General features: G+C 58.7%; 2 protein-coding genes across 10 annotated transcripts; both read right to left on the reverse strand.

Annotated features, from left to right (window-relative positions):
* Positions 1-19: 19 nt before the first annotated feature.
* ARHGEF1 (Rho guanine nucleotide exchange factor 1) lies at positions 20-20263 on the reverse strand. Of its 9 annotated transcripts, none has more exons than XM_025269199.3 (32): positions 20124-20263; positions 18255-18407; positions 15544-15586; positions 15366-15449; positions 14380-14493; positions 12160-12258; positions 11853-11895; positions 11361-11607; positions 10682-10711; positions 10320-10419; positions 10067-10163; positions 9956-9985; positions 9580-9717; positions 8561-8666; positions 7959-7970; positions 7034-7201; positions 6638-6783; positions 4683-4829; positions 4288-4370; positions 3928-4053; positions 3725-3839; positions 3499-3599; positions 3331-3408; positions 3040-3115; positions 2772-2939; positions 2162-2249; positions 1928-2014; positions 1508-1575; positions 1330-1416; positions 795-958; positions 612-714; positions 20-351 (listed from the first exon to the last, which is right to left on the reverse strand). In XM_025269199.3, exons 2-31 carry the CDS (start codon positions 18266-18268, stop codon positions 631-633), a joined length of 2943 nt encoding a protein of 980 aa, XP_025124984.3. In that variant the 5' UTR covers positions 18269-18407; positions 20124-20263; the 3' UTR covers positions 20-351; positions 612-630. The 9 variants fall into 9 exon arrangements, with proteins under 9 accessions (XP_025124984.3, XP_006039927.4, XP_025124985.3 ...); XM_006039865.4 differs by lacking the exon at positions 18255-18407 and adding an exon at positions 17740-17920 and having other exon boundaries at positions 20124-20253; XM_025269200.3 differs by lacking the exon at positions 20124-20263 and adding an exon at positions 18913-19146.
* Positions 20264-21387: 1124 nt separating this feature from the next.
* CD79A (CD79a molecule) lies at positions 21388-25241 on the reverse strand. The gene is made up of 5 exons (XM_006039867.4): positions 24970-25241; positions 23295-23588; positions 22953-23071; positions 21994-22062; positions 21388-21847 (listed from the first exon to the last, which is right to left on the reverse strand). Exons 1-5 carry the CDS (start codon positions 25043-25045, stop codon positions 21734-21736), a joined length of 672 nt encoding a protein of 223 aa, XP_006039929.3. The 5' UTR covers positions 25046-25241; the 3' UTR covers positions 21388-21733.
* Between the last annotated feature and the right edge of the window lie 1897 nt (positions 25242-27138).

Below are 27138 nucleotides of genomic sequence, written 5' to 3' on the forward strand. Positions count from 1 at the left end.
TTAAAAAATAAACCTCCAATTCAGGATATAAAAACAGAGCAAAGGCACTTGGGGGGTGGGGGATGGAGGGCCTGGCCACCCCCCCACCCAGGCAATACTGAGATGGCCCAGGAATGGGGGCCAGGTGGTGCCCCCCTGGAATGAAGCCCTGAGTCCCCCAAGCAGGAGGGAGAGAAGACCGAAGCCAGTGGGAGGTGGCGCGGGGGCAGTGTTCCCATCTGGGCGCCCCCAACTCCCCCAGGGCGTGGCCTGGGGCAGCCTGGCTCCCTCTCCTCAGGCCCCTGGGGTTGGAGACGCTGGGTAGTCACCGGTCGTGCAGTGGTGGGTGGCCCGCTCCTTCTTGCGAAAGGCCTGGGGCAGGGGAGAGGCAGGAGCAGAAGGGAGATGGGGGGAGAGATGGAGAGAGATGGATAGGGTGGAAGGGAGGGTGGGGAAGCAGCACAGAAGAGCCACAGAAACAGAGATGGAGACAGGAGGTGGAGTGGGGAGATGCAGAAAGTCAAAGATGGAGGGAGAGAAATGGACGGGGCTGTGCAGCTGTTAGCATCTGACGGGGCCACTCGGGCGCTTCCTCTTTGGCCTGTGCCCGGCTCCCCTGGTCCCTCACTCACCTGCCTGGGGCAGGGGGCCTCAGGTACAGCCAGACTGGGGGACGGTGTTCTCCCCAAGCTGAGACAGGAGGAGTCTCAGGCGGCAAAATTCCTCCTCCACCTCCTGGTTTTGGGGGATCATCAGTGAGAAGGGCTCCTCCACTTAGCCCCTTCCTCCCCGCTCCCACCCCCAGGCCACACCACCTCTAGCTGTTTAATGGTCTCCTCCAGGCTGAGCAGCTCCTCCCGAATTTCTTGGGGCTGTGTTGGGCTCAAGGGGCTGCCCCCTGGGACCCCATCCCCTTCGAGGGGAGGCCCTGCCCCGCTGTCTTCCTCCGAAGGCAACAGGAGCTGTTTCAGGGTCAGCACTGGACAGGGGTGAGGGGACAGAGTCAGAGGTAGGGGGGCGAGGGCTGGGAGATGTAGCTGGGGATGGGTGTGGGCCTATGGTGGGAAGGAGTCAGACCTGAGGAAGGGGCTGGGGGATGTGAGGAGGGGTGCAGGGGTGTGAAGCTGGGGCCGAGGGGGAGGGCACCCGGGGAGAGGCTGAACTGAAGGTCAGGAAGGGACAGGGGCTGCAGGAGGCAAAGGAACTTGGGGCCACCAAGGACGGTGGTGCAGCATGGGGCTGTGCACGTGGTGGACTGGGTGGGCTTGCTTCCGGCGCCTGAGCACAGGCAGGTGGGAAAGCAGTGTCGGGGAAGGCGGTGGCCACCCTGCGCGGGTGGGGCTGAGCTACCTTTCTGAAGGGCATTGGCAGCGAGCTGGCCCTCGAGGCCTTGTCTGCAGAAGGGCAGGAGGGAGTTGAAGAGTCTCTCCATCCGGCCTGGGTTGGGGAGCGGAGAGGGGGCTCAGACCCTGCCAGGCTTCCTGTGGAGCCCCCCACCCCCATTCATTGCCGCTCTATCAAGGCTCACCATCTGCCGGGGGCATCTCTCGGCTGCCATTGCCGTTTTCGGAGCTGCTAAGCAGGGGTTCACGGGTGCTGGGGGGAGCAAGTGCCGGGTGACCCCACTGCCCTGGCCCTGGTGGGCAGCAGGGGCAGGGAGACAGGGAACTGGAGGTGGGGAAGGCAGGGAGGTCCGGAGATAGAGACAGAGGTCGAATTTGGGAGACAGGGAGACAGAGAGGCTTGGCCAGTGGAAGACAGAGAGGCCTGGATTGGAGACAGATGGGCCGTGGTGGGGTGGGTGCACACGTGCACACACCTTCACGTGCATGCACACAGACACACACGTGCACATGCACGCCCATGGAGACTGGGCTGGAGCTCGGGTTCTGGGGACACACGGGGAGGCTGCCCCTTGACCTCTAGTACCCTCTCCTGGCCCCCTCACCTGCTGGGGCCGGGCCGGTGTTTGGGTCGGGAGGTGCGGGCGGGGACCTTCAGGCATCCAGCGGTCTCGGTGATGAGGGTACACCAGCTGAGGAGACAGGCCAGCCCCCTGGGCTGTCAGAGCCCCCAAACCCTGGGCCAGGACATTCCTCCCCTCCCTGTCCCCAGAGGCCCTGGGGCCCGGGCCTCCTCCTCATCCTCCTCTACCCGCTCCAGGAACCCAGACCCTGCTCACATCCTCCGCTCAGACACCGTCTGGGCCACCAGCTCGTATATCTGGGCCTCCTGGTCCCAGGTAAAAATGACATAGAAGGCTTTGTGATCTACAGGGGGAGAGAAAAGTGAGGCTCAAAGCCAGGATCACCCCAACATGCCCCTGGGGAAGTCCCCCATGACCTTATGGCTCCCAGGACTCAACTCACCCACTCTGTCCCCCTTCCAGAGCCCTCCCTCATCTAATCAGGAAATAAGTCCCCTGTCTGCTCTACCTACAAGACTTCCAGCACCACTCCCACCATCATGGCCCCACAGGTTTCAATTCCTGCTCCCTATAGCCCCCAAGAGGCAGCCAGGGCATTTTTTCAAAATACTGCTTAGAACTGGCAGCTCTTCTGTGCAAACACCTGGGGGCAGTTTCCTATTTATCTTAATAAAATCCACAAGCCAGCCTGGCACCCCAGCCGTGTCCTGTCCAGGGTGCCCCCTCCCAGCCTCAGCCTCAGGGCTGCCAGCCACCCACCCCCATCCCTCCCCCGCCCCCACCGCCCCTGGGCGCAGAGCATGCGCGCCCAGCTCTTCGGAGGGTTCCTCTGCCATCCTGGGGACGGCCGTGCCCGGGGCCTCACCGGTGGCCACCTCGCGGGTCATGGCGGAGGTGAGCCGCAGCACTGGCCGCAGCATGGTTTTGCCATCGGGCGTGGGCGTCAGCGTCCGGCTGTGCGACTTAAGCAAGAACCGCTCATCCTGGCGCTGAAGCAGCAGCAGCAGGTCATCCAGCAGCAGCACGTGGACCTCTGCGGGTTGGGGGGCAGGGCTCAGCACCCCCACCTGACACCCTGGCCCTGAGGTGCCCCCCCCATCCCCACCCTGCTCGCTGGCTGCCCTGGCGCTCACCCACAGCCTTGTCCTTCGTCACCCGCCACGTCAGTGGGCCCTCGTAGATCAACCTCTTCCTGGTGATGTCTAGGTTCTGGAGGCAGGAAGGAAGGGGTGATGGCCGGTGAAGGCGATGGTGGGGTGGGGGAAGGTGGGGATGACCACGGGGGGTTGGTCAGGTCAGCTCATTCCCCGCTGGGAGATAAGGGGGGTGGGGTCAGAGGTGAGGGGCCCCTCTTGCTTCCTGGGTGAGCTATCAGGGAATGCTGAGCGTGGGCAGAGAGGAGGGGAGGGGAGGGGGGAGGGCACCTTGAACTCGCTCAGCATGGGGTCGTTGCTCTGCCGCAGGTGGGTCAAATCCAGACGCCTCTGATAATCTTTGAGCCGCTAGGGGCAGGGAAGGGAGGGTCACTGGCTTCCACGGATCCCTGCACACGCACACCCCACCGCCCTGGCCCAGGGCCCTGTCTGGCTCACCAGCAGGTCCTCCATGTCCCGCACAGCAAGGTTGACGTGTTGCAGAATTTCCCGGCAGCACTCAGCTGCCCGCTCCACTTTCTCCCGTTCCTCCGGCTCTTCTGTGGGCAAAGGGGGAGACCGGGCCAGGGGTGAACCCCAACCCTGGAAGCTCCAGGTCCCGAGGCCAAGGCTGGAGGCCGGAAAGCCAGGGTCCGGCAGGACAGAGCGGGGCCGCTCTCTCTACCTGTGTTCTGCTCGATGCTCTGCAGAAGCAGTGGGTACTTGGTCAGACGCTGCATCTCCGTGGGGATCATGTCCTTCAGCTGCAGCCGGCGGCACCGGGGCCGGCTCTCGGCATCCTGCAGGAACAGCAGCGCTGAGACACCAGGACGCCGGCCCCCCTCCCCGGGAACCCTGGGGCCCAGACCACCTCCCACCCCACCTAACCTGCACGAAGGTACAGAACCGGGGATCCTTGCGCTGTTTGGCTTTGAGCTGCTCTAAGGCGAACGACTGGCGGCTACAGAAGCGGGAGGAGATTTTCTGGAACCACGAGCCCTCGGCACCATCAAACTACAGCGAGAGGCAGGTCAAGGAGGGTGTCTCAGGTGGGATGGAGGACATGGCTAGAGGCCCAGACCCCTGGGGCTTGGATGCGGGTAAGGTTGAGACCCTGGGCCTGGGTTCCAGGTGCCCAGCCAGGAGGAGGGGGCGGGGCGGGGCGGGGCGGGGCGATGGAGTGGAGGGGCGGGGCAGTGGAAGGGAGGGGAGGGGCAAGTAGGCGGTGACTGGGCTGGGCTCTCTCACCCGGGCCAGCAGCACATCTCCGATCTCCTTGATGAGGTAGCCACTGTCCTGCCTCCGTTTCATCAGGGAATCAAGGAATAGGGCTGTAGGGAGCAGAGAGGAAAGGCGGTGCTCTGTCAGGGTCCTCGAGATTGGATGCAGAGCTGGTCTGGTGCTGGGGGGTGGGGGGTTGGACTGCAGGTGGGTGTGTCGGATCCTTGGGGCCGGTGACCGCCCCCCGCCCCCGACTCCCCGCCCCATGCCTGTTGATGATGTGTCCCTAGGAGGTGAGCTTTGGGGATCTGGGGTGTGGCCCTCCCCAGTGCTAGACCAGAGGCTGCCCGGGGTCAACAGCAAGGCAACGGAACAGAGAGCTGGCAGGTGGGACGATGGGAGGGCCACAGCCCCGCACTCACAATGCACCTCGATGAGCTCGTCCAGGCTGGGGAAGATGTTCTGGAGCTCCTCCTGGGAGTAGTAGCCCGCGTCCGCCATGGGCTGGTAGAAGACGTCGTGGAGCACGCGGAGCATGCGCACATGGGCAGCCTCCGTCACCAGGAGCTCTGCGGGGACAGTGGACAAAAGGAACAGTTGGGGTTGGCGAGCATGCAGACTCTGGGGGTTTAGGGGGGCCCTCTCAGAGGCAGGCTGGGGAGGGGATGGTACAAGGATGACTCTGGGTGGAGCCATTCGCCCCTGAAATAGCCTCTGAGAATTCCTCCACCCCACTGCCTTTCTCATATGGCGGTTGCAGCCAGCCAAGGGGACCAGTAGTCCCAGTTTGCCCCATACCATGGGTTTCCCAGGACATGAAATTTTCAGCGCTAACTAGGTCGTGTGGGCATGCACGCTCAGTCATGTCTGACTCTCTGTGACCCCATGGACTGTAGCCCACAAGGCTCCTCCACCCATGGGATTTCCCAGGCAAGAATATTGGAGTAGGTTGCCATTTCCTCCTCCAGGGGATTTTCGCAACCCAAGAATCGAACCCATGTCTCCGGCATCTCCTGCAGGCAGGCAGATTATTTACCAACTGAGCCACCTGGGAAGTCCCCAAACCAGGACAGTCCCAGGCAAATTGGGGACAAGTTGGTTGCCTTACTGCGTGCAGCTGCGTTTCAAGTCTAACCATCCAGCAAGTTTCTCAGGCTGTTTCTGGCACAATGACTCTGACAGGTTGATGGCCTGGGATCCAGGGGCCTCCAGGGGGTGCATGCCCGAGTTCCAGTGATCCCCAAAATCCCCAGAGACTAAATGCATGATTTTGAATGTTAAGTATGCATGTATTTCTGGTGAAAGAAACTGCCATGCTGTCCAACATGGTAGCCACTAGCCATGCCAATAACTCTAAATTTTGCTTAATTAAAATGAAATATACTGCACAATTCAGCTCTCAGTTGGGCTTTAGATGCTCAACAGCTGTTATGTGGCTGGTGGTTACCATGGTGGAAAGTACAGATATTTATTGCATGTTACCATCATTCCAGAAGGTTCTATCAGATGGCACTGGGAATGTTTTGATTATTACTCTCAGAAGGATCTGTGACCCAAAGGGCATCTAGCCACTGCCCTAAAACTTCTGAATGAGAATCCTTCTCAACCATTAAATAATCTGTAAGTTAACTTCCAAATGAGCTTCCCGAAACACTCTACATCTGGCAAACCTCCCTCAACACAGGGACAATTTGAAATCACAAGGAAGAATTAAGACAAAAATGGTATCTCTCAGCTCAGAAGCAAGCATTGCTAATAATATATTCTCTTCCCAAGCTTCTGGGTGGGAATCTTTTTCTCCCGAGTGCTTAAGATCATAGTCGTAACAGCACTCACAGCTAAATGCTCTGACCCTGGACCCATCACTGTGCTGAATACACGAATCATCTCATCTCCATCTCTGTGGGGCTTTTAAGGGAGGAGTTATCACTGCCCACATTTCACAAACAAGGAGGCAAAGGCTTCTGCCTGAAATGCAACTTTTATAGACCGTTTCTGGCTGTTCACGTCAACACTGTCCTGCACTACAAAAAATTATTTAGAGAGGATTTCCCTGGTGGCCCAGTGGTTAGGATTCTGTGCTTCCACTGCAGGGAGAGAGTGTGGGTTCAATCCCTGGTCAGGGAACTAAGATCCCACATGCCGTGCAGCATGGTCAAAACAGAAAATCATTCCTTGGAAATGTCACTTCCAGCAGCTGCTTTCCCATTTGTTCCCTGGGATGTTCCAATTTAGCTAACAAACAGCCCTCTGAGGGAACTGGGCAGCCTTCAAGCTCTGGTGTAAGCAACACCTAGATGGCCATCCCCCTACATCTGTCTTTGCCAGAGGTGGGCTGTGTCCTCGGCCGCAGTGGGCTGAAGGGGGTGGCACTCACCGCTGATGACCTCCTGCCGCTTCACCTGGCTCTTGGGCAGGCTGTGCAGAATGTCCTGGGGGACAAGCTCTCGCCAGCCAGGCGGCTCCTCCGGTTCCAACTCCAGTCCTGAGCGGCCCGGCTCTCCCTCATCTCCAGGCTCCGGGCTGTGGGACAGAGGCCTCATCAGGTCCCTGGCTCAGGGCATCCCAGGAAAGAGCCTTTGACTCCTTCCACGCCCATCCCCTAGGGTGGCCCAAGCTGCGGACTGGCCCCCAGATCTCTGGAAAGCAGCCGCTCACCCCTCTCCTGTGACCACTGGAGGCCCACAGTGACCTCAGCATCTGATATCCCCCACCCCAGCCTCCCTGACTCTCCAGGCTGCCTTGGTGGATGGAAGGGGGGGCAGTGACGTACGTGGCTCGTCGGGTAGGGCCAAGCACGGCCGTGGCGGAGCTGGGGTCCATGTCCACGTCGCTCCGGGAGCGGCCCCCACCCCGGCCCTTAGCCCCGAGGCTACCCCGGGAAGGCCGGCGGCGGTCACTCACCCGCAGGCTCTCTGAGCGCCCCAGACGCCCTGACAGCCTGGACCCCGAGGCCAAAGACAGAGTCAGGCCCGGACAGAGACAGGGAGAGACCAGGACAGGGAGAAACAGGGAGAGACCAGCACAGGGAGAGACCAGCACGGGGAGAGACAGGGAGAGATCAGGACAGGGAGAGACGGGGGGAGACCAGGACAGGGAGAGACGTGGGGAGACCAGCACAGGGAGAGACGGGGGAGACCAGGACAGGGAGAGACGGGGGAGACCAGGACAGGGAGATAGACAGGGAGAGACCAGGACAGGGAGAAACAGGGAGAGACCAGCACAGGGAGAGACGGGGGAGACCAGCACAGGGAGAGACGGGGGAGACCAGCACAGGGAGAGATGGGGGGAGACCAGCACAGGGAGAGACAGGGAGAGACCAGGACAGGGATCAAACATGCAACAGAAGAGAGGAGAGAGTCAGAAGGACCAGTGTAACTTTGGGGTGCAGGGGCAGTGGGGGGTGGGGGGGTGGTCAGAAGGGATACTGAAACTGGCCGGGGAGGGTCAGGGACAGGGAACCCAGTAGGGAGCGAAGGACTGCCCCCTCCCTTCCCTGAGGCAGGGGGATGGGGGCAGAGCCAGGAGGCGAGGCGGGGAGGGGGGTTTCAATACTTAGCTCTTCGGCTGGGAGGGTGGTGTCCCCACCCACCCCTCACAGGGGTGTAGGGGAAGGGGTGGCCCCTGGGGGGAGGGGAGGGGCTGGGAGAAATGGGGGAGGGGCTAGCCCTCCCCCTACCCAGGGCCCAGGCACCCACCTCTTCCACTTTCTGGGGAGAGAGGGGGACAGGGTCAGAGGTGGACCCAGAGGGAACCCGACTCACCTCCCCCACCCACCACAGGGTCCCCAAAGCAGCGGCACGAGGACTGGCAGGGGGCAGAGCCTGCCCCCCAACTGTGAGGGGGACAGGGCCCCCAGGCATGGAGCACAGAGGGCTGGGGGGAGGGAGGGAGGGGGCGCTGGGAGGCAGGAGCAAGGAGGCTGGGCTGGAGGCTTAGGAATGGGTAGGGGGGATGGATGGAAGATGGGGTGGTGGTAGGGGCAGAGGGAGAGGGGCCAGGAAGAGCTGAGAGGGGGTAAAGTGGAAGACAAGGAAGGAGGAGGAAAGGAGAGAAAGAGGGAGCAAGGGGAGAGGAGAAAAAAAAGTCAGTGAAAAAGGAAGGAGAAGAAGGGAAGGAGAAAGGGAGGAAGAAGGAATGGAGGGAGAGATGAGGAAAGACAGGAGGAAGAAGGGAGAGGAGGCGAAGAGGCAAGAGCAGGGCAGAGTGGAGTCGGCTCGGCTGGGGACGGGCGGGCGCAAGTGGCAGCACGACCCCCAAAACGCACTCCCCCACCCAGCCCACGCCCAGCCCCGGGCACCTTTCTGTGTCAGCAGCCTCCTCTGTGCTCTCCAGCGGCGCTGGGGCGTCCAGGCTGGCTGGGCCCTGCGGGGGCGGGTCCCCCACCTCCAGGAGGGCATCAACACCTGTGGGGACAATGTTGAGGGGGGAAGCAAGGCTGTCTGGAAGGCCCCTGTGGTGGTGAGACCCACACCCCCCTATACCCTGGGGGCCTCCATTCCTTGAGCCATCCGCTGCCTGGCCGGCACCACGTGGCTGCTCTGTATTTTAGTGGGGGACAGACAGATGGAAGCTGGTAAAGAATCTGCCCGCAATGCGGGAGACCTGGAATCGATCCCTGGGCTGGGAAGACCCCCTGGAGAAGGGAAAGGCTATCCACTCCAGTATTCTGGCCTGGAGAATTCCCTGGACCGTATAGTCCATGGGGTCGCAAAGAGTCGGACACGACTGAGCAACTAAGCACATACACAGACAGATGGAAAGAGCTCTGAAAACATGGGCGGCCAGGGCCCAGTGGGTGAAGATGTTGCAAAACTGGGGTGCTAGTCTCCCACTTGGAGAGGAGACTGGATGCCTCCATATTCATTCATTCTCCCAACACTCCACTGGGACTTGTGGGAAGAGAATGTATCCCATTTAGAGGGGAGGAGGCTGAGGTTCAGAGAGAGGAAAGGCTTCTGACACAAGTAAACTGCAGAACCAGGATTTGAACCCAGGCCCTGGTCAAGTGGCTGTCTGCGGGGGAGGTCACACAAGGAGTGGGAGACATTTCCAAGGAGCAGCACGTTCACCATCTAAGGGGGCTGGTCGGCCATGGACTTAGAGAGGGTTCTGGGAAATGAAACCATGGGGGTTGGTGGGAAATGTAGTCCAAGGAGGTGGGGAAATCCATCACTAGGACAGAGGTCAGAGCTTAGGAGGAAAGCCGTGGTAAGGGTAAACCAGGGGAAGGAAGTGGTTATCAGTAACACTGGTGACAAGGAGCAGGGAGGGCGGAGGACCAAGGGGCTGTTTTGCTGTGGGGTCTAGGAAACTCACCTGGCTCCCGGTCAGGGCTGTCCCCAGACAGAGGGTGCAGAGAAACTCCGGGGGTGTCCTGCCCAGGGCCTCCGAGATTCCGGTCCCGGGAAGGCGCCCCCTGACCTCCCTTACGTTCTGTAAGGCCCGGCTTCTCAGCTAGAGACGTATCAAGGGAGAAATGGAGTATGAGAGTCAAGCGACTCAAATCCACAAGGGCCGGGGGATCTAAGAGGCTGCTCTGCTCGGTCCTACCTGTCGCCCAGGAGACCCCTCCTCCACCCTCGGACTCAGGAGTCCCAGCCCCTTGCCTCTCCTCCCCTCAGACCTTGTGGGTCCCCCCACCTCCCCTCTTAGGTCCCCAGGATGGATGATGCTCTAGGTTCAGGACCATTACCATCAACTTCGACCTTCGGGTGTCGAAAATCTGGGGGTGAAACGAGAGATGGGATCGTGAGGTGGGGGCAACACAGGGAAGTCAGGGCAGGGCCAAGGCCGGGCACCTCACCCTGGGGCTCTCCCCGGTTCCAGCGGGCGGCATCCAGGAAGCTGCTCAGGCCTTTCTTGGTCTTGGTCGGTTCATCTGACCGCCGGTTCCCTATCATCTGGGAAAGGAGTCGGGGGAGGGGGAGCTGGGCATTTCTGGACCAATGTTGACAGAGGGCTCAAACCTCAGGGGCGCAGAGGCTTCCCGGGGTCGGGTGGTGGGGAAGGCCCTCTCTGGGGAGGAGAAGGCCAGGTTTGGGCGCTCAGGGAAGCACCTTTTTCCGAAAGAAGTTCCTCCCGGACTTCTTGTCCCCACTCTTGGTCCGCACCCCAAGGTGCCGCATGTACAGGCTGATGGCGTTGACCACGGCGGCGCTGTGGGGAGGGGACGGTGAGGGGGAGGGGATGGTGAGGGCGCACGGATGCAGGGACCCCGCCGCCCCTACAGCTTCCCCTCCGCTGGCTTCCCACCCCTGCCCCACAACACTTCCTGCTGGGCATCTGAGCAAAGGGAGAGAGAGGAGGTTCTAGGGAACAGAGCCAGGCGTGCAGCTCAACGCCCAGGCCCCCAGGTAGACCCCCCCATCCCTCGGGCCTGTGACACCAAACTCCCCACCGCCCTCTTTGCTTCCATCACCTCTTCTCCTCATCGTTAGAGATGGTGTGCCTGTAAGAAGAAGAAAGAAGTCTGTGACCAATGTGCTAAGCCTGGGGCCCCTGACTACCCAGCACAACAGGTCACTGTCCCCTTCAAAGCGGGGATGGGGGAGGGGCACTCTGCCGAAGCATCTGGGACAGACAACTGCTGCAGGAGAGACCCTCACTCGGGGTGGTGGGAGTTGCAAGGGCAGGACCCAAAGCACAGGCCTGAATGCAAGACCACGGACGGGACCTGGGAACTGGGAGGGACCCCCAAGCTGGGAAGGGAAGATGCAAAACCAGATGGGTGAAAATGCGAAGGCTTCCCAGGTGGCACCAGTGGTAAAGAACCTGCCTGGCAATGCAGATAGACGTTAAGAGACACAGGTTTGATCCCTGGGTTAGGAAGAGCCCCTGGAGGAGGGCATGGCAACCCACTCCAGTATTTTTGCCTGGAGAATCCCATGGACAAGAGAAGCCTGACGGACTACAGTCCATGGGGTCGCAAAGAATTGGACATGACTGAAGTGTGCACACAAGGGCCCCAGAAGTCAGAAGAGGAAACCAAATGCATGGAAATGACCCCTGAAGCTACAGAGGGAGTCCAAAAGCGGATGGGACGAGGATGGGATAGCAGAGGGTGCCCCCTGGGCTAAGGAGAGACCTGCCCCACTCACTGCATCTCCTCCAGGTGGGTCAGTTGCCGCTCAGCCAGGTGCCGCTCCCGGGCCTCGTAGCTGGCACGGTCCCGCGCCACCCAGGCCCCCAGCTGGACCAGCTCCTGCTCCCAGGGTGTCATGCCCATGAGCTTCTTGGAGCGGAAGTCCTCCAGCTGCCGGACCACGGCTACCTGCTGGCTCTGCGCCACCTCCTGCACGAACTGCCGCTGGAGGTCCTCAGGAAAGAGGTCAGGCCGCGTGCGGTCTGCGGGGGCAACAGGGCCCGGGCTGGGGGCCAGTTCCCTGGGCCGTGAGTCTACCCCTATCCCTGCCCACCCTTGGACTCTGGCAGCCATGCTTCCTTGGGCTGGGGTGGCCATGAGACAGGAAGGCATCTCTGCTGTCCAGGGACTGTGGTGAGAGCGTGGCCTCCCACCCCGGGGGGGGGGGGGTTCCTGGTCCCTGCTAGAGACCTCTCCCTCACCCCAAAGTCCCCTTTTGTCTTCTTACCAAGTTCAAAGGCCACGGCAGGAGGGACCATCACTCGTAGAATCTGCTCAGGAGAGAGAATGGAGTGAAGGGGAGGACGCAGCGGTGAAGGGGCAGCCGTGATGGGATGAAGGGATGGTAGCCCAGGCAGCAGGTGGGAATGATGCTCTGACAGAAGGAGCAGTAGATGGAGAGCCAGGCTGGCACGAGGTCTCCCACCGGGCAGGCCAGGCCTCCCTTCACGCTGCCCTCAGCAGGGTGGAGGTTGGGAGGAGTAGGGTGGCTGCCCAGGGGTTGGGGATGGGGCCCCCTCGAAGGTGTCTCTCACCGAATGCTTATCCAGGAAGCTGTGGTAGAAGTCGATGAAGGCCTTCTTGAACTCCTTGGGGCCCAGGGAGCCCAGCATGTCTGCATGCAGGCAGCAGAGCTGGGGGACACAGAGCGTGATCCATCCTCTTCCTGCCCCACCCAAACTGCACTGCCTCTTGGAAAGCCTCGGGATGCCAACCCTCTGGGAAGTGCTCCCTGATGTCCCCCATCCCCACACCTGACTCCCTCTCAGCTGCCTGGGGCCACTGCACCATTCCCTTAATTTTCTCTCCTGTGAAATGGTTCTTTGGTCTGTCTTCTCTCTGCTGCTGCTGGTAACAAGAGCTGCTGTTACACCGCCCCCAGCTATACTAAGAGGGCTCAGTGCATCCCAACACTGTCCAAACCCTCTACCTATTAATCTGTTCAACCATGGGGAGGACCATCATTATCCCATGTTGCAAATGAGAAAACAGTTAGTAAGTGACAAAGTTGGGATTGGATTTCTGGCAGTCTGTCTCTGCAACTCTCCATTGCAAAGCAATACTGTTACTCAAGGGTGTGTGTGTGTGTGTGTGTGTGGCAGCCAGGAGGTTCTGATTCATCGGTGTCTCCGGGCCTAGCGCACAGCGGGGCTAATCACATAAACAGAAGGACGAGTGACGCTCGCTCGCTCATTCATTCGTCAAGCATCCCCTGAGGTTGCCTGTGGAGGAGCCCTCTGCTGGGTGACACTGGCAAAGCTGTGGGGCCTCCATCCTGTCCCGGCTCCTGGCAGACTCTCACCAGGTAAGGCACATGGTCTCAGTCGGCTAAGAACTCGCCCCAGTAATCTATGCCTGCCCCCTCCGCACCCCCCCAAAAAATAAAAACTCCATCTGAGGCTAACAGGAAGCAGCCCAGGTGACCACAACCATCTCCCGGCCGCTCCACCAGTCAATGAGGTGGGAGAACAACATGAGGACAAATCTCATAAGGCCAAAGGCCATCTGGGTCACGTTAGTCACACCCCTGGCCCTGGCGAGGCCTCAGTTTCCACATCTGGAAAGGGACACAGCAACCAGCACAATCCCTGGGCTAAGTTCCAGGAGTTCAAGTTCCAGAAACACTCAGGCTCAGCAGGGGGACTCCTCTGCCCAGAGGGCCGGTGCCTCAGGCATTAGGGGAGGCTGGGTGGGGGGAGCACTTTTCTGGCAATTTCCTGATTTCCTGTTTCTGAAACTTTGGTGTCAGTCAATACAGCCTTCTCTCTGCCACCCCCAGGCATCCCTTTCTGCTACTTCCATCAGTCTCCTTGTTTTCTGGAGGGGGCTTCCCTGGTGGTTCCAGATGGTGAACAATCTGCCTGTTTTGTGAGAGACCTGTGTTTGATCCCTGGGTTGGGAAGATCCCCTGGAGAAGGGAATGGCTATCCATGCCAGTATTCTTGCCTAGAGAATTCCACAGATAGAGGAGCCTAGTGGGCTACAGTCTATGGGGTCGCAGAGTCAGACACGACTGAGCAACCAACACTACGACCCACGTCCAGTACAGAGCAGTGCTCTGGTCTAAGCCCAACTCCCAGCTTATGCTGGGCTGTGTGGGGTCCTCATGGGACAGGACCCCAATCCACAGAGCCTTCTCCAGCCAGCACTGGGCCTTCTTCCTCCCTAAGCCACCTGCTGGGTTCTCTAGACTCTGCAGGCATCTCCCAGATAGTATGGCTCTGCATCCACACCTCCCCGGTATTTTCTGCCTGATACAAGTTTTCTGTAGCATCCATTATGTCCTCTGTGCCTCGTGGGCTGCTTGTAGCAGTCGCCTTGTTTCTGGACCAGGGCCTGCTGTGCTGCCTAGGCCCGAAAACGCTACTGGCTTTCTCCCAACCACCAGCCCTGAAGCACTGACTGGAGGCACCTGCAGAGCACTTAAGATTCTGGGGCTAAGGGCGCTGTCACTGACGGGTGATGCTGCCATGGGCATGGGAGAGCAGCCGGGGCATGGTTTTTCTCTAGGTTGCTGGATTCTGCGTTGCTCTGTGAAACTGCACCCTGCTTTGCTCAGAAATTTACACTGGCAGCTGCAACCTTGTCTGGGCCCCATGGCTGGCTTCCTGGCTCTCAAGCTATGTGCTCTGGGTCTCTTTCCCAGACCCTCCTGACATCCTCACGGGCCTAAAGCACTGAACACTGCGGCAGGTCCCAGCCCCGCCCCGTGCCTCCCCGGCCCCGCCCCCGTGCCTCCCCGGCCCCGCCCTCACCAGGGGTCCCGGCTCAAACTGCATGGCCACGTGCTGCAGGAGGGCCATGAGGTGGGCCGGGCGCCGCTTCACCTGATCCAGGTTCTGGAACTGGTTGTTTTGTTCCTCGGGGTTCTGAGGGGCAGGGATGGGAGTGAGACAGAGGGGGGCGGAGGAGGGGCTTGGGGCTTGATCCGCGCCCCTCTTCCCTGGCAATTTCCCCAAAGGATCCAAGCTGGGGGGTGGGGGTGCTGATGATGCCACTGCTGGGATCGTGGCCAGTCAGGGGGTGGGGAGGATGGATGAGACTTCATGTTCTAACGGTGGGTGGTGAGGAGAGAAATCAGGAGAGATGGAACGAGGATCTGAGCTGTCATTACGGGGAGTGGGCAGCGATAAAAACTGCGATCAGAGTAAAACGGCTGACAGCTTGTGCTGTAATATCAAAAGGAGGCACTGAGGATGGGGTGAGGGGATGAGGAAGGAGGTATTAGGAAGATGAAAGAGATATAGGGGCTTCCCTGGTGGTCCAGTGGTTAAGAATCTGCCTTGCAGTGCAAGGGATGCCAGTTCGATCCCTGGTCTGGGAGGACCCCACATGCTGCAGAGCAATTAAGCCCGGGCGCCTCAACTACTGAGCCCACGTGCAGCAACTACCAAAGCCCTCATGCGCCTAGAGCCTGTGCTCTGCAACAGGAGAGAAGCCACCGCAGTTGAGAAGCCCACGCATTGAGAAGCCCACGCACCGCAACAAAGAGAAGCCCCCGCCCCCGCCCGCCACAACTAGAGAAAGCCCGAGCTCAGCAATGAAGACCCAGCACAACCAAAAAATAAACTAAATACATCTTTAAAAAAGAGAGAGAGATGGGCAGAGACAGAAGGCCGAATGACAGCATTAGAGGATGGAGAACAGGGTGTAAGCCAGTGCGGACGCTGAGCATGGGGCTTGAGGGCTGGGGCCCCGGGGAGCCTGAGACAGAGGCTTTTCCAGCCCGCCTCCCTCTCACCGTCTTCAACTCAATCTCAAAATCCTCGTCCTCTGCCCCGATGATGCTGACGGGCGCCAGGCCGGGTCGGGGGGGCCCTGGGGCCTGTGGAAGGGGAGGGATGGCTTCAGCCCACATTGCTCCCCGCCACACAGCGCCCCCCACCCAACTCCCTCACCCCTCGCCCCTCTCCACTCACCGCCCCTCGGGCGACGTCTTCTGCCTCCATGGGCACAGCCGGGCTGGGGGAAGAGGAGGGGCCGCGGTTAGAGGGGTGGGAGGCGGGGAGAGCAGGGCGGTTACTCACAGATTCCTGGCCCAGGTGCGAAGGTGAGTAAACAGCCTCCTCTCCCCCCATCCCGGCCTCCACAGCTCAATGGGGCCTCTGTGTGGCGACAAAGAGCCCTTCAGAGGCCAGCCAGGGCGGGGAGCCCGAGGACAGGGAGCCGCGTGTTGGGGGGAGCTGGAGGCCAGGAGCCTGGGTCCATGAGAGAGCTGTGGCCCAAGAGCCTGCGATTTGGGGTCCCCTGATGAAGGAAGGGCCTGGGGGCTCTTGGATCTAAGTAAGGGAGGAGGGGTTGGGGAGTTGGGTCCTAGGGGGGCAGGGCTTGCAGGCCAACAGAGTTGGAAAAGTTAGAGGGGAGCTGGGAGGGAGATAACTGGGGTGTGGGGGCTTGCCTCTGACCTGCGACAGGCCTGGGGCAGGATGTTGCCTCTGAACCCACTAGCCCCACTTCCTGTGACAGGAAATCACAATAGCAAATCCTCCAACCCCCAGCTCTCTCCACAGAAGAAAACAAAACTGCGAACCGTCCTCCTTCAGGGACCAAGAGGCCTAGAAGCCACTTCTCTCCCTCGGGGCCCTGGCATCTTTCCGGCTCCCATCCCAGAAAGTAAGGGACGGCTGTCAGATAGCTCATCCCCCCGGGTGCCTCTGTCTCCCTCACCCCACACCCACCTGTCCCGTCTGTCTGTCTGCCAGCTTGCCTCTCCCCAGCTGCTGCCCCCTGGCTGTCTCTCCCTTGAGTCTGCCTCCTGTCTTTTGCCTCTTTCCTCCCTGATTCTTCATTTTTGCTCTCCCTTCCTTCAGACCTGGCTCATTTTTTCCCACCGGCTCTGCCTCCCCTCCTCCCACATCCGCCGAGGCCCCACCCTATCTTCTCTTGCTCCCCGTCTCCCCTCCTCGCTCTTCTCAGCCTGTCTCCCTACGTCTGGTTCCTGCAGCCACTGTCCCCGCACCTGTCCGTGTTGCTCGCTGTCTCGCCTCTCTCTCCCATCTCTCGCTGTCTCTCCCATCTTGTCTCCCTTAGAATCTCCACTTCTCCCTGTGTCTTCCCACCGACATCGTCGGTGTTCTTAATTAGTCTGACTAATGCCACTTGAGCCCGTGTGTCAGGCAGGAAGGAGCTGTGGAAACGGGTGGGGTGTACCACGGTGGGGGGGGGGGGTTCTCCCCACAGCCCAAAGCTATTTATAACCCTCATCGCCTGGTCGCCTGAGTCCCATCCTTCTCCTCTTCCACTGGCCTCCCTAGCACTCAATAAATGGCAGCCGGCCTTTTGACTCTGATCATTAAACAATAATGCCTTCTGGAGTGTCCCAAGTGCCATCCTATGGGTTCACCCAAGCTGGCCTCATTTTGATTCTTTTCCATAAAGTGTGTTTGTCCAACATCCAAGCTTGGGTGACTTCAGATCTGAGCATTGTTAAATGTTCACATAAATAAAGTTGCAAACCAAGGCAGAAGAATAGTAGTAATTATTTATTATGAGAGCTGAACTTACACTGCACTTACAGTGTGCTAGGCGCTGCTCTAAGTGCTTCTCACAGAGTAACTCACTGAAGCCTCATAACCACAAGCAGCCCCATGCTATTATTACTCCCATCCGAGACAGAAGACCTTCACCAGGCCACCAGCTGCAGCTTCTGGGCTGGAAGGCATGACCATGGACACGGAGGGTCCACGCTCATCCCACTCAGGGGTGGGTGGAGAAAGTTCGACAGAGGCAGGGGTGATTCCAAAAGGGCCAAGGCAAGGACAAAGGTTTATCTGAGCAAATGCTTAGGTGCCAGGCAGGCCTCGGAACATGCACTTGATATATATTACCTCCTTCATTCCTCATCACCACGATAGGAAATAATAGCTAACGCGTAATGTGCACTAAGTGCCATCAAGTACAGTATTAGTGCTTGACAGGTATAAACTCAATCCTTTCAGTGACCCTGAGCAGTTGTCTTAGTACTGCTATTATTCCCATTTTACAGAGGAGGAAACTGAGGCACAGCTTATAAGAGGCAGTGCCAGGATTCTGACCCAGGCAGGCTGGCTCCAGAGTTTATGCATTTAACTCCCAGAATGTGCTGCTTTGAGAGCATGGGGAATCCGCATGCCTACCTTAGGAAACTGAAATCTCAATCAAAGCTGAGACACAGCAGTTCTCCCTATGGTGTCCGGGTACATGGACACTGTGGCCTGGGCAGAAGTTTAGACTGGACTCAGCTACTCCACAGAGGCCTGGGCTCAGAGAGGATTGGGGAGGAGGGTGGCTCCTTAAAAGATGGGTCATGAAGGAGTCCTGCAAAGTTAGAGAGTGATAGGTGGAAGCGGTCAGATGGATCTAAAGGCAAATGACAAGGCCTGCGGTCCAGCAGGAGGGTGCTGTGTGCATGGGGCTGTAGAGATGAGGGCAGGGTGACAAGGTCCTTAACGATGGGGGTCTGAGAACAAAGTGGGCATGCACAAGGACTACATGGGCACCTGGGTATTATGCAGGGCTCGGAGTCTACAACAGGCTTTCCTGGTGGCTTAGACCACAAAGAATCTGCCGGCAATGCGGGAGACCGGGTTCAATCCCTGGGTCAGGAAGATCCCCTGGAGAAGGGAATAGCTACCCACTCCAGTATTCTTGCCTGGAGAATTCCATGGACAGAGAAGTCTGGCGGGCTGTACAGTCCACGGGGTCGAAAAGAGTCGAACACGACTGAGTGACTCACAGTTCAGGGACTCTAAGATATTGAGTGGATGACCCTGGTCTCCAAGAACCTCTGGGAGCCTTAAAGAAACTAAAACACAGAGTAGTCAAGGTTAGTCCTTGGAATGCCTAAGGCCCCGGATTCTGTTTGACACATGGTGGTCTACAAGGATCCTTGGCCCACAGGATCATAAGTCACACAGGATCGTTAAGTCCATAAGGGAAAGAAGCCAGTGTGTGGGACCTCTGGAGATTTAAAAGGGGTACAGAATTCTATAGGGGAGTTTGTTGGTCCCCGAGACCCACGGTCCATAGGGCCCCGGATTCTAGCAGATGCTATTGATGTATCGAAACCCCCCTTCTGTAAGGAGCTGCACATCCACGCGGGGTCATCAGGACCCCTTAGAGGGTCTGTAGGACCTAGTGATCTACATGGAACGTGGCAGGTCTACACAAGCCCCAAATCATATGTAGGACGTGGCGGGTGTACACGGGCCCTAAATCCTACACGGGATTTGGCAGCGTGCATGGTCAGGGTTGCTGGGGAGGACGTGCGGAGTCAGAGTCTGACGCCCGCCGGGGGCCGCGTCCCTCACCTGCTCCAGGTCGGAGGCGAAGCACCGCAGCAGCCAGAACCGAAGCCTCCGCGCGCCGGCTCGGGCTCCCCCACCCCCGACTCGGAGTCGCTCTAGCCAGCCCGGAGTAGGCCTTTGCGTCAAGCTCCACTCCTCCCGCCAGCCGTTCTAGCCCGCTCCTGCCGGGCTCCAGCCCAGAAAACTCTACTCCTCTTTGCCAGCCGCTCTAGCTCTCCGCTGAGCCACGCAGGCCAGATAGGGCCGCTCTGGCCTGTCTAGGAGGGCTGGCGTTTCCGTATATCGACTGCCCCCGTCAGTCTCCTGGACCCCGCCCCCTGCCCCCCGCCCCCCCGCTGGAGGCCGGGATAGTTCCAGCCCCCAGATCAGTGTTCGTTCAATCCGAGATCACGGAGTCGCCCCGACCCCTAGCCGAGCCCCCCCCAGACTGGGGTCCCCGTCCTATCTCGCCGCCCTAACGTGGGACCGTTTGAATTCCCAACGCCTATACATTAATTCTCCCTGCAGTGCCCCAGCCCCAGACACCCCCGCACACTTTCTGCTGGGGCTGCAAAACAAAATCCTTTACATCTAACATGCAGAAAAAGTAAATACCTCTCTCCGGGCCTCAGTCTTCCCATCTGTACAATGGGGAACGATCTCCAGTTTTTGTCCCCTACAACCTATTTCCCAGGGTATAATTCCTGACCCAACCCAGAAAAAGACCTTTCCAAAAAATGCTTTCAAACGCGTTCTGCAACTTTCAGCTTCAAGACAGCCTATGGCCTATTGCCACTTTTCCTTTTGAGTGGCTCTAAAGTATGCAGGCTTGGAGGACGGCGCTTGGCTGAAAGCACCTGCGAGTTCAAATCCCAACTCCACTCAGTCTCACGATGTGCGTGCCCTGGGACGAGTTGGTTTTACTCCCTGGGTCTCAGTTTCCCCACCCGTGCAATGGGAGTGATCATCCGTCCTCCGCCGGACGGTTGGGAAGCTTTGACCCCGGGCTTGCAGCCCTCATCTCACCTCCCGGGCCCTCAGCAAGTATTACTTCTCCTCTCTTTGTCCCCTTTGACAGATGGAAAAACTGAGGCCCAGGGATGGGCGGCTGCTGGCTCAGCCGGGCCGGTAGGAGGCCCCTCCACGGCCAGCAGCGCCCAGCCCCCTCCCTCCTCCTCCCCACTTCCCCTAGCAGCCGAGGGGAGGGAGGCCGGGCGGGGCCAGGGACGGTGTACCTGGTGTCCGCGCGGGGTGGTGACCGGCGGGGCGCCCGAGGTCGGGCTCGGCGATCCCGGGCCCGGTGTCCCGGCTCCCGCTTCCTGGCTCTGGCGGGGCAGGAAGTTGGGGCGTTTTTCCGGAGGCCCCAGCCCCGCCGCCCCTCCTTGCTTCCTGCCCGCGCCCCGCGCCCGCCCGGCACCTCCGCTTCCTTCCCCTTCTCGCCGCCGGCCCCGCCCTCCTTTCCCCGCTCCGCCCTGGACCTGCGGGCATCGGCCCCACCCGGACCCCGCCCAGCTTCTCCCGGCTTTGTCAGTCTGTCCCTCCGCAGGGCGCGGGCACCACATTTCTCAGATCTGCCTGACGTCGGCCATCACCTCCCTGGCGAGGCTGGGGGCCCTGCGTCCGTCTCCACCTGCGTGTCGCCTCCCCTGCTCTGAGTCTCTGTGTGTCTCTTGGTCTCTGTTTTTGCTTCTGTGTGTTTCTGTCCGTGTTCCTGTCTTTGCCTCTGTCGCTGACTCTCTTGCTCCGTTGAGGTCTTTCCCTCTTGCTCCCGGGCCTCTGCTTCTCCCTGCTGTCTTTTCAACTCTTTGTCACTTTCTGTCTCAGAGGCTTCTCTCCCCATCGCTGGATCTGGATCTTTCAGCATCACCACCAGTCATTTCCCCATTTGTTGCTTTTCCTAGAGTCTCAGGGGTCAGCCTCTCCATGTCCATTTTCAATGGACCCTTCTTGCCTTTTTGTCTTGTCATGGCATCTGTCTCTGATGCCCTGTCTCCCCGGTATCTTTCAGTTCACTCACTCTGTCTCTCCATCCTTATCTCTGTCTCAATTTCCCTCCCCTCGGTAGCTCAGACACACTGTACCTCTGTCCTTCAATGTCATCCCCTCCAGGTCTTCCCACCATCCCCAATTTACTGCCACAGGCTCTCCAAATCCCACTTTTACAAGTCCACTTGCAGAGAACAGGTGTGGCTATGGTCAGGATTTGGTACCAGTCCCAGCAGAGAGTACACTTGTTTTGGCAACTCAGATGCACATAAATGAATACAACTGGTTACCTGGGACCCCGCTGTGTCCCCCTCTGCTGAGGCACAGAGCCTGGGGCAGGACCCTTCCCAAGACACTTCTTGTATTTTCAAGAGATGGCCAAGACTAGCTACCTGGTCCCAGGTGTGGGCAGTGGACAGGGGCTGGGGGAGGAGGGGGCTGATGTCCTGGATTTCTCGGTTTCAGAAAAGGAAGGGAATGGTCCCCACGAGATCCATGACTCCTGTGAAGGTCTGCCGTTGGGAAGGATTTATTATCACTAAGTGGCCATGACAGAGCAGGCAGAGGGGAGGTGACACTAAGGAGGCTGCTATGTTCAGCTCCCCTAGAGGCAGTGATTAAGGGCTCATTACCCGCTGGGTGGGTGGGTGGGGGAAGCCGGGGAAAGGCAGTAGGAGGAGGATCAGTTAGGGTGTGTGGAGGGGATGAGGACGAGGATGACCTAGAGGGAAGAAGAGTGGACAGTCCCAGGGGGAAGTTGAGTCAGGACACTCCCAGGAAAGATTGTGAAAAGAGAGTGGCTTCGGGGGGAAGTAGGGTGAAACATGGGTTGGGTGCATGGCGGGTCAGCCCAGAAGGGTCACGGCTTCTCCAGCTGAGCATCTCCGATGTGGAGGCTGCCCACGTCCTGGTAGGTGCCCTGGAGGCCCCGGGAGATGTCCTCATACATGGAGCAGTCATCAAGGTTCAGGCCCTGGGGAGGAAACAGGGTGGTGGGCCTCAGTGCCCCAAGGCCCGGTTCCCTGCCCCCAACCAGCCTCAAGGAGGAGCCCTAGGAGACCCCCCAACCCACCTCGCAGACCTGCCCCCACTCTGCACCTGCCCCCACCTTCCACTCACCTCATAGAGATTTTCGTCTTCGTAGTCATCCTGGATATCAGCCCCGAATTTCATGTTCTGCCATCGTTTCTGTTGAGGGATGGGGAGCCTCAGTGAGTGGGGGCGGGGGGAGGGGGCGCTGATAGAGATCATGTTTTCAGACCCTCCTGGAGGCCAGGAGTTAAGGAGGCCATGCCCAGAGTCACATATCCTGTAAGTGGCAGGCCACTCTGGGTCCAAGCCAGTGTCCTTTTGATTGTACCACTGCCTATTCTTCCCCACAAATAGAGCAATAATACTAAGTGGCTGTAGTTGTCTTGTGGCCTAAAGAGAATTTGTTGTTGTTTTAGTCACTCAGTTGTGTCCGACATTTTTTGAGATCCTGTGGCCAGTAGCCTGCCAGGCTCCTCTGTCCATGGGATTCTCCAGGCAAGAATACTGGAGTGGGTTGCCGTTCCCTTCTCCAGGGGATCTTCCTGACCTAAGGATGGAACCAACGTCTCCTGCATTGCAGGTGGATTCTTTTACTGCTGAGCCACTGTGGAAGCTCTGGTATTCTTGCCTAGGAAATCCCATGGACAGAGGAGCCTGGTGGGCTACAGTCCACGGGGCGCAAAAGAACTGGACACTGCTTAGCGACTGAGCACACACGCATGCCAAAGAGACGCTGGTGGGGGTCAGACACTCCGGGATGACACCAGCTCCCATCTCCCCCAGCCTTGGCTGCATCTGAAGGGTACAGCCCTCCTGGATAGAGGGGGCCAGTGAGACATCCCTGGGGCCAGAGGTGAAGACAACCCTGAGGGGAGACTGAGCAAGGACGCCCCTCTGGTCCCAGCACAGTTTCAAATGCGTTCATTCTATTAAATTTTCAGGCCCTCGGCGCCTGGGAGGTGGGTGCTGCCATTCTGCCAAGTTCTAGGCGGGAGGGACTCTTGGTCCGATAGTCCCCGCGGGGTGGGCCTGGGGGGCGGGCTCACCCGGAAGAGCAGCAGCGTTCCAGGCACCACGGCGCAGATGAGGAGGATGATGCCCTCGGCGGTGATGATGTTGTTCTTGGTGCCCTCCCCCATGTCCAGGAAGGGCCTGGGGAGCGGGTCTGTGAGGAGGGAATACGGCTCAGAGCCCCACCTTGACCCCTGGCCACGCCCCTAGGCCACGCCCCCTCCAGCGAGGCCAAGGCCGTGGAAGCCGCTCCCGCTTTGCAGGTGAGAAGACTGGCCACTGCGTGTGAGCCGGAGACCCAGGATGCCCGAGATGCAGGCGATGCAGGCACGGGCTCCAACACGCCTTCCCGGCAGATGGACGGGATGGGCACTCACCTCGCACGCGGAGGTACGTCCCGCAGGAGTGCTGAATCTTCTTGCCGTCAGTGACTTGGCACCTATACATGCCCCTGTGAGTCTTGTTCACTTGTTTGATGATCAGCTCGCCCCCGGCACCCTGGTCCCCGACATGCATCACAGGGGGCCACGAGGAGTTGCCTTGGAGGACGTGCCACCACGTAACGTTGGTGTTGCTGCCATTGTGCGTGCACTGGAGGCGCACCTCCTCCCCCACGCTCACCGTCACAGAGGGTGGGCCCCACTCCACCCACAGGGCCTGGCACCCGGGGCCTGCAGAGAGGAGGCAGTTGGGTCAGGGACAACCAATGGGGACACTGACCCAGCTAGGCCCTTGGTAGCTGCAGGACTCCTCCTGGCTGTGTGTGTATGTGTGTGTGGGGTGGGGTGTGGAGAAGTGTGAATGACACACCCAGAGTGGAGGGCGGGGGCTGGGGGGTGTACCCACTTGCCCCTCCAGAGCCACCTCCTCCCTCTTCCCCCTCCTCTGTGCTTCCACGCCCTCTGAGCTCACTGGCACTTGAATAGGCAGTTCCCTAGGACTAGCAGTGCCCCAAGCCAGGAAGCTCCTTCCAAAATCAGTTTGGGCATCACCTCCTCCTGAAGGCCCTCCTGGATTATTTTCTCACCCAGCCCCTGCCCAGCCCCACACTGGCACTTTATTTACTTTGTGTAATTATCACAGAACCCATAGAAATCAGTTCTGTCATCAACCCATTCTACCAGTGGGCCAGCTGTGACCCATGGCAGCAGGAGTCCCCTGGCCCTGGGCCTCTTCCTGCCAGTTTGTGAGCCTGCCCTGCCCTTTGACCCTGGGCTCACCCCTCATTCTCCTTAACTTGCTTGTGTCAAGCTGGGGGCCAGGGGTGAGGTCAGGGACTGGGCTGAGCTGGCTGGTTAGGGCTGGGAGGGCCTCAGCTGGGTGGAAGGAGATGGGGCGGCCCAGGCATGGGGGAAGGCCCAGTTCTGTGCCCCTCCTCCTGGGCCAGTCCGCATGGCTGGCTCTGCTTCTTTTGGAAGGAGGAGGGCAGAGGTGAGGAAGAGAGAAGGAGGAGGAAGTGGGGCAAGAGACAGCAACCGGGGGAATCACTCCAATCTCAGCTCCCAGTGGAAATTTGGGGTGACTGGCCGCCTCTCTCAACTCCTCGGTCAAACAGGGTGGTCACAGCCCTGCCAGCTGGCATTGTGTGGGAGGGCAAGGGGGAAGGTCACCTACTCCCCCAGCACTGAGAAGGGGTTCCCTAAGTAGGGGTGAGGACTAGGATTCAAGGCAGAAAAGGAGAAAGCTTTTTCTCCCCACTGAAGCTGACCGCTACCCACCACCGTCCCCTCCCTGCCCCCAGCTCTGGAGCTCAGTCAGTCAAGGGCAACCTTAGTTCCTTATTTTGATCTGGGGGGACGAGCGGGTGGGGAAGATGTCTCCTGCCCTTGCCTCCCTCCACCGGGCCAGGACTCGCCTTCAACTTCGCTGAGCCCCCTCCAGCTTCCCACTGGCCTGTTTGGGACAATCAAGCAGACAGATGCAGTTTCTACAGGGTCTTTTCTAGCCTGCCTCCTGCCAGCTCCTCTCCCTCCCCCTCTGCCTGGGGCCTCTCTCAGCAATCTCCCAGTTCCCACTACTGACTCCCCCAGCACCTGCCTGTTAACCACGTACCCAGGCCAGCAGTGGAGATCAGGAGGAGAAAGATGGTGGCAGGCGGGCTTTGCAGGGCTTGGGGACCCTCAGGCATCTTCTCCCAGTGGGTTGGTTAGTCTGGGTTGCAGCAGTCCTGGGGTACCAGATCCCACCTCGGCTGAGCCCCAAACCCCGCCCCACTTCCTGCCAGGCCCTGCGGAGATGGGCTTCGCTGGCCCCACTGTTGGGCTCTTTGGCTGGCGGGTTAGGGGGAAGCCCCTAGTGGAGGAGGCTTCAGGCCGTGAGTGGAGAGGAACCGCTCCTTGCACCTGTGGCCACCACAACTCCCCTGAGAGGAGGCTGCTTGGGTGGGGGGAAGAGATTGGTTCAAGGCCTGGCTCGTCACTGGAAAGGAAACCCGCCCCGCCCGAGGGAGCTAGGGTTTGGGGGGCCTGCTGCACACAGGCAGTCAAGGGTGGTGGTGGTTCCAAGCTTGGTCGTTGCCTCTCATTGGCCTTGGGCAAAACTTGTCCCCTCTCCAAGCCTCTGTGTCCTCACTTCTTTGTTTTTAATACTTATTAATTTATTTGGTTGCATTGGGTCTCAGTCGCAGCATATGAGATCTTCGCTGTGTCATGCGGGATCCTTCGTTGGGGCACACAGATTCTCTAGTTGTGGCCCTGGGCTTATTGCCTTATGGTATGTGGGATCTTACTTCCCTGACCAGGGCTCAAACCCACGTCCCCTGCCTTGCAGGGTGGCTTCCCTGAGCCTCTGTGTCCTCCCTTCTTGGGGTTGGAAAAGAGAATTTAGAGGTTGTACATGCACAGCGCTGAACACAGGACCCCGGCACGTGGATAGGTGCTCAGTAAAGGTTGGTTATTATTAATGTTTATGAGGAATAAGGGCTTCCCTGGTGGCTCAGTGGTAAAGAATCCACCTGCCAAGGCAGGAGACAAGGGTTCAATCCCATGCACACATACATATAAGGAGATGCAGGAAGAATCCCTGGAGAAGGGAATGGCTACTCATTCCAGTATTCTTGCCTGGAGAATTCCATGGAGTCAGACACGACTAAGAGACTAACATACGCACATGAGGAATAAATGAGGCAGGCTCACCAACTCTGTGACTAGGTGATGGCTTTCCTTTCTGAGGTTCGGCATTTAAAAAAAAAAAATATATATATATGTATCGTTTTATTTATGTGCAGCACAGGGTCTTAATTGTGACAGGTGAACTCTAGTAAGTTGTGGCATGTGGGTTCTAGTTCCCTGATCAGGGATTGAACCCGGGTCCCTTGCATTGGGAGCATGGAGTCTTAGCCACTGGACCACCAGGGAAGTCCCTGAGGTTCAGCATTTTTAATCCAAGAGATGAGGATGAAAATATCTCCATGGTGCTGTGACTTAAGATGATATTCCTGACATCCAAGGGCCACAATGGGCTCTTTCCTGGTGTTCTTTCATTTCAGCCACAGGTCAGTTGGGTAGGCCACTTACCGCCCCCACCCCCCACCAATTTAAAGGGGGGAAACTGAGGCCATCACAGAGAGGGGCACCATCTGTCACTTGCCCAGTGTTACACTCTGGTGGCGGAGCAGGGATTCCAAGTCACTCACGTGTGCCCAGGTTCCTTTGAACATCATTTTAGGTCAAGTGGGAGGAAAATGAAGCCTGAGGGGTGGGGGAGTGGAATGATATGAATTTGTTGAGATGTTTGTGAGCTGTTAGGGGCCCATGTCACACATGTGCACACACATATAAGACACACATACATAAGGGGACACCTAGGAAGAAATTCATGGTAGGGAGATTTTTGGCAGCCAAAACTGGGAAACAGATGAGAAATTCCTTTATAGGAGAATGAACGTATACATGGAGCTATGGCAAGGAGTACGTCAAGGCTGTATATTGTCACCCTGCTTATTTAACTTCTGTGCAGAGTCCAAGCATCCCCCCAAATTAAAAAAATCCCATCATAAGAAATGATGGGCTGGATGAAGAACACGCTGGAATCAAGATTGCCAGGAGAAATATCAATAACCTCAGATATACAGATGACACCACCCTTATGGCAGAAAGTGAGGAAGAACTAAAGAGCCTCTTGATGAAAGTGAAAGAGGAGAGTGAAAAAGTTGGCTTAAAACTCAACATTCAGAAAAGTAAGATCATGACATGTGGTCCCATCACTTCATGGCAAATAGAT

Source organism: Bubalus bubalis, chromosome 18 (genome assembly GCF_019923935.1).
Source record: "Bubalus bubalis isolate 160015118507 breed Murrah chromosome 18, NDDB_SH_1, whole genome shotgun sequence".
In the NCBI taxonomy this organism is placed as follows: Eukaryota; Metazoa; Chordata; class Mammalia; order Artiodactyla; family Bovidae; genus Bubalus; species Bubalus bubalis.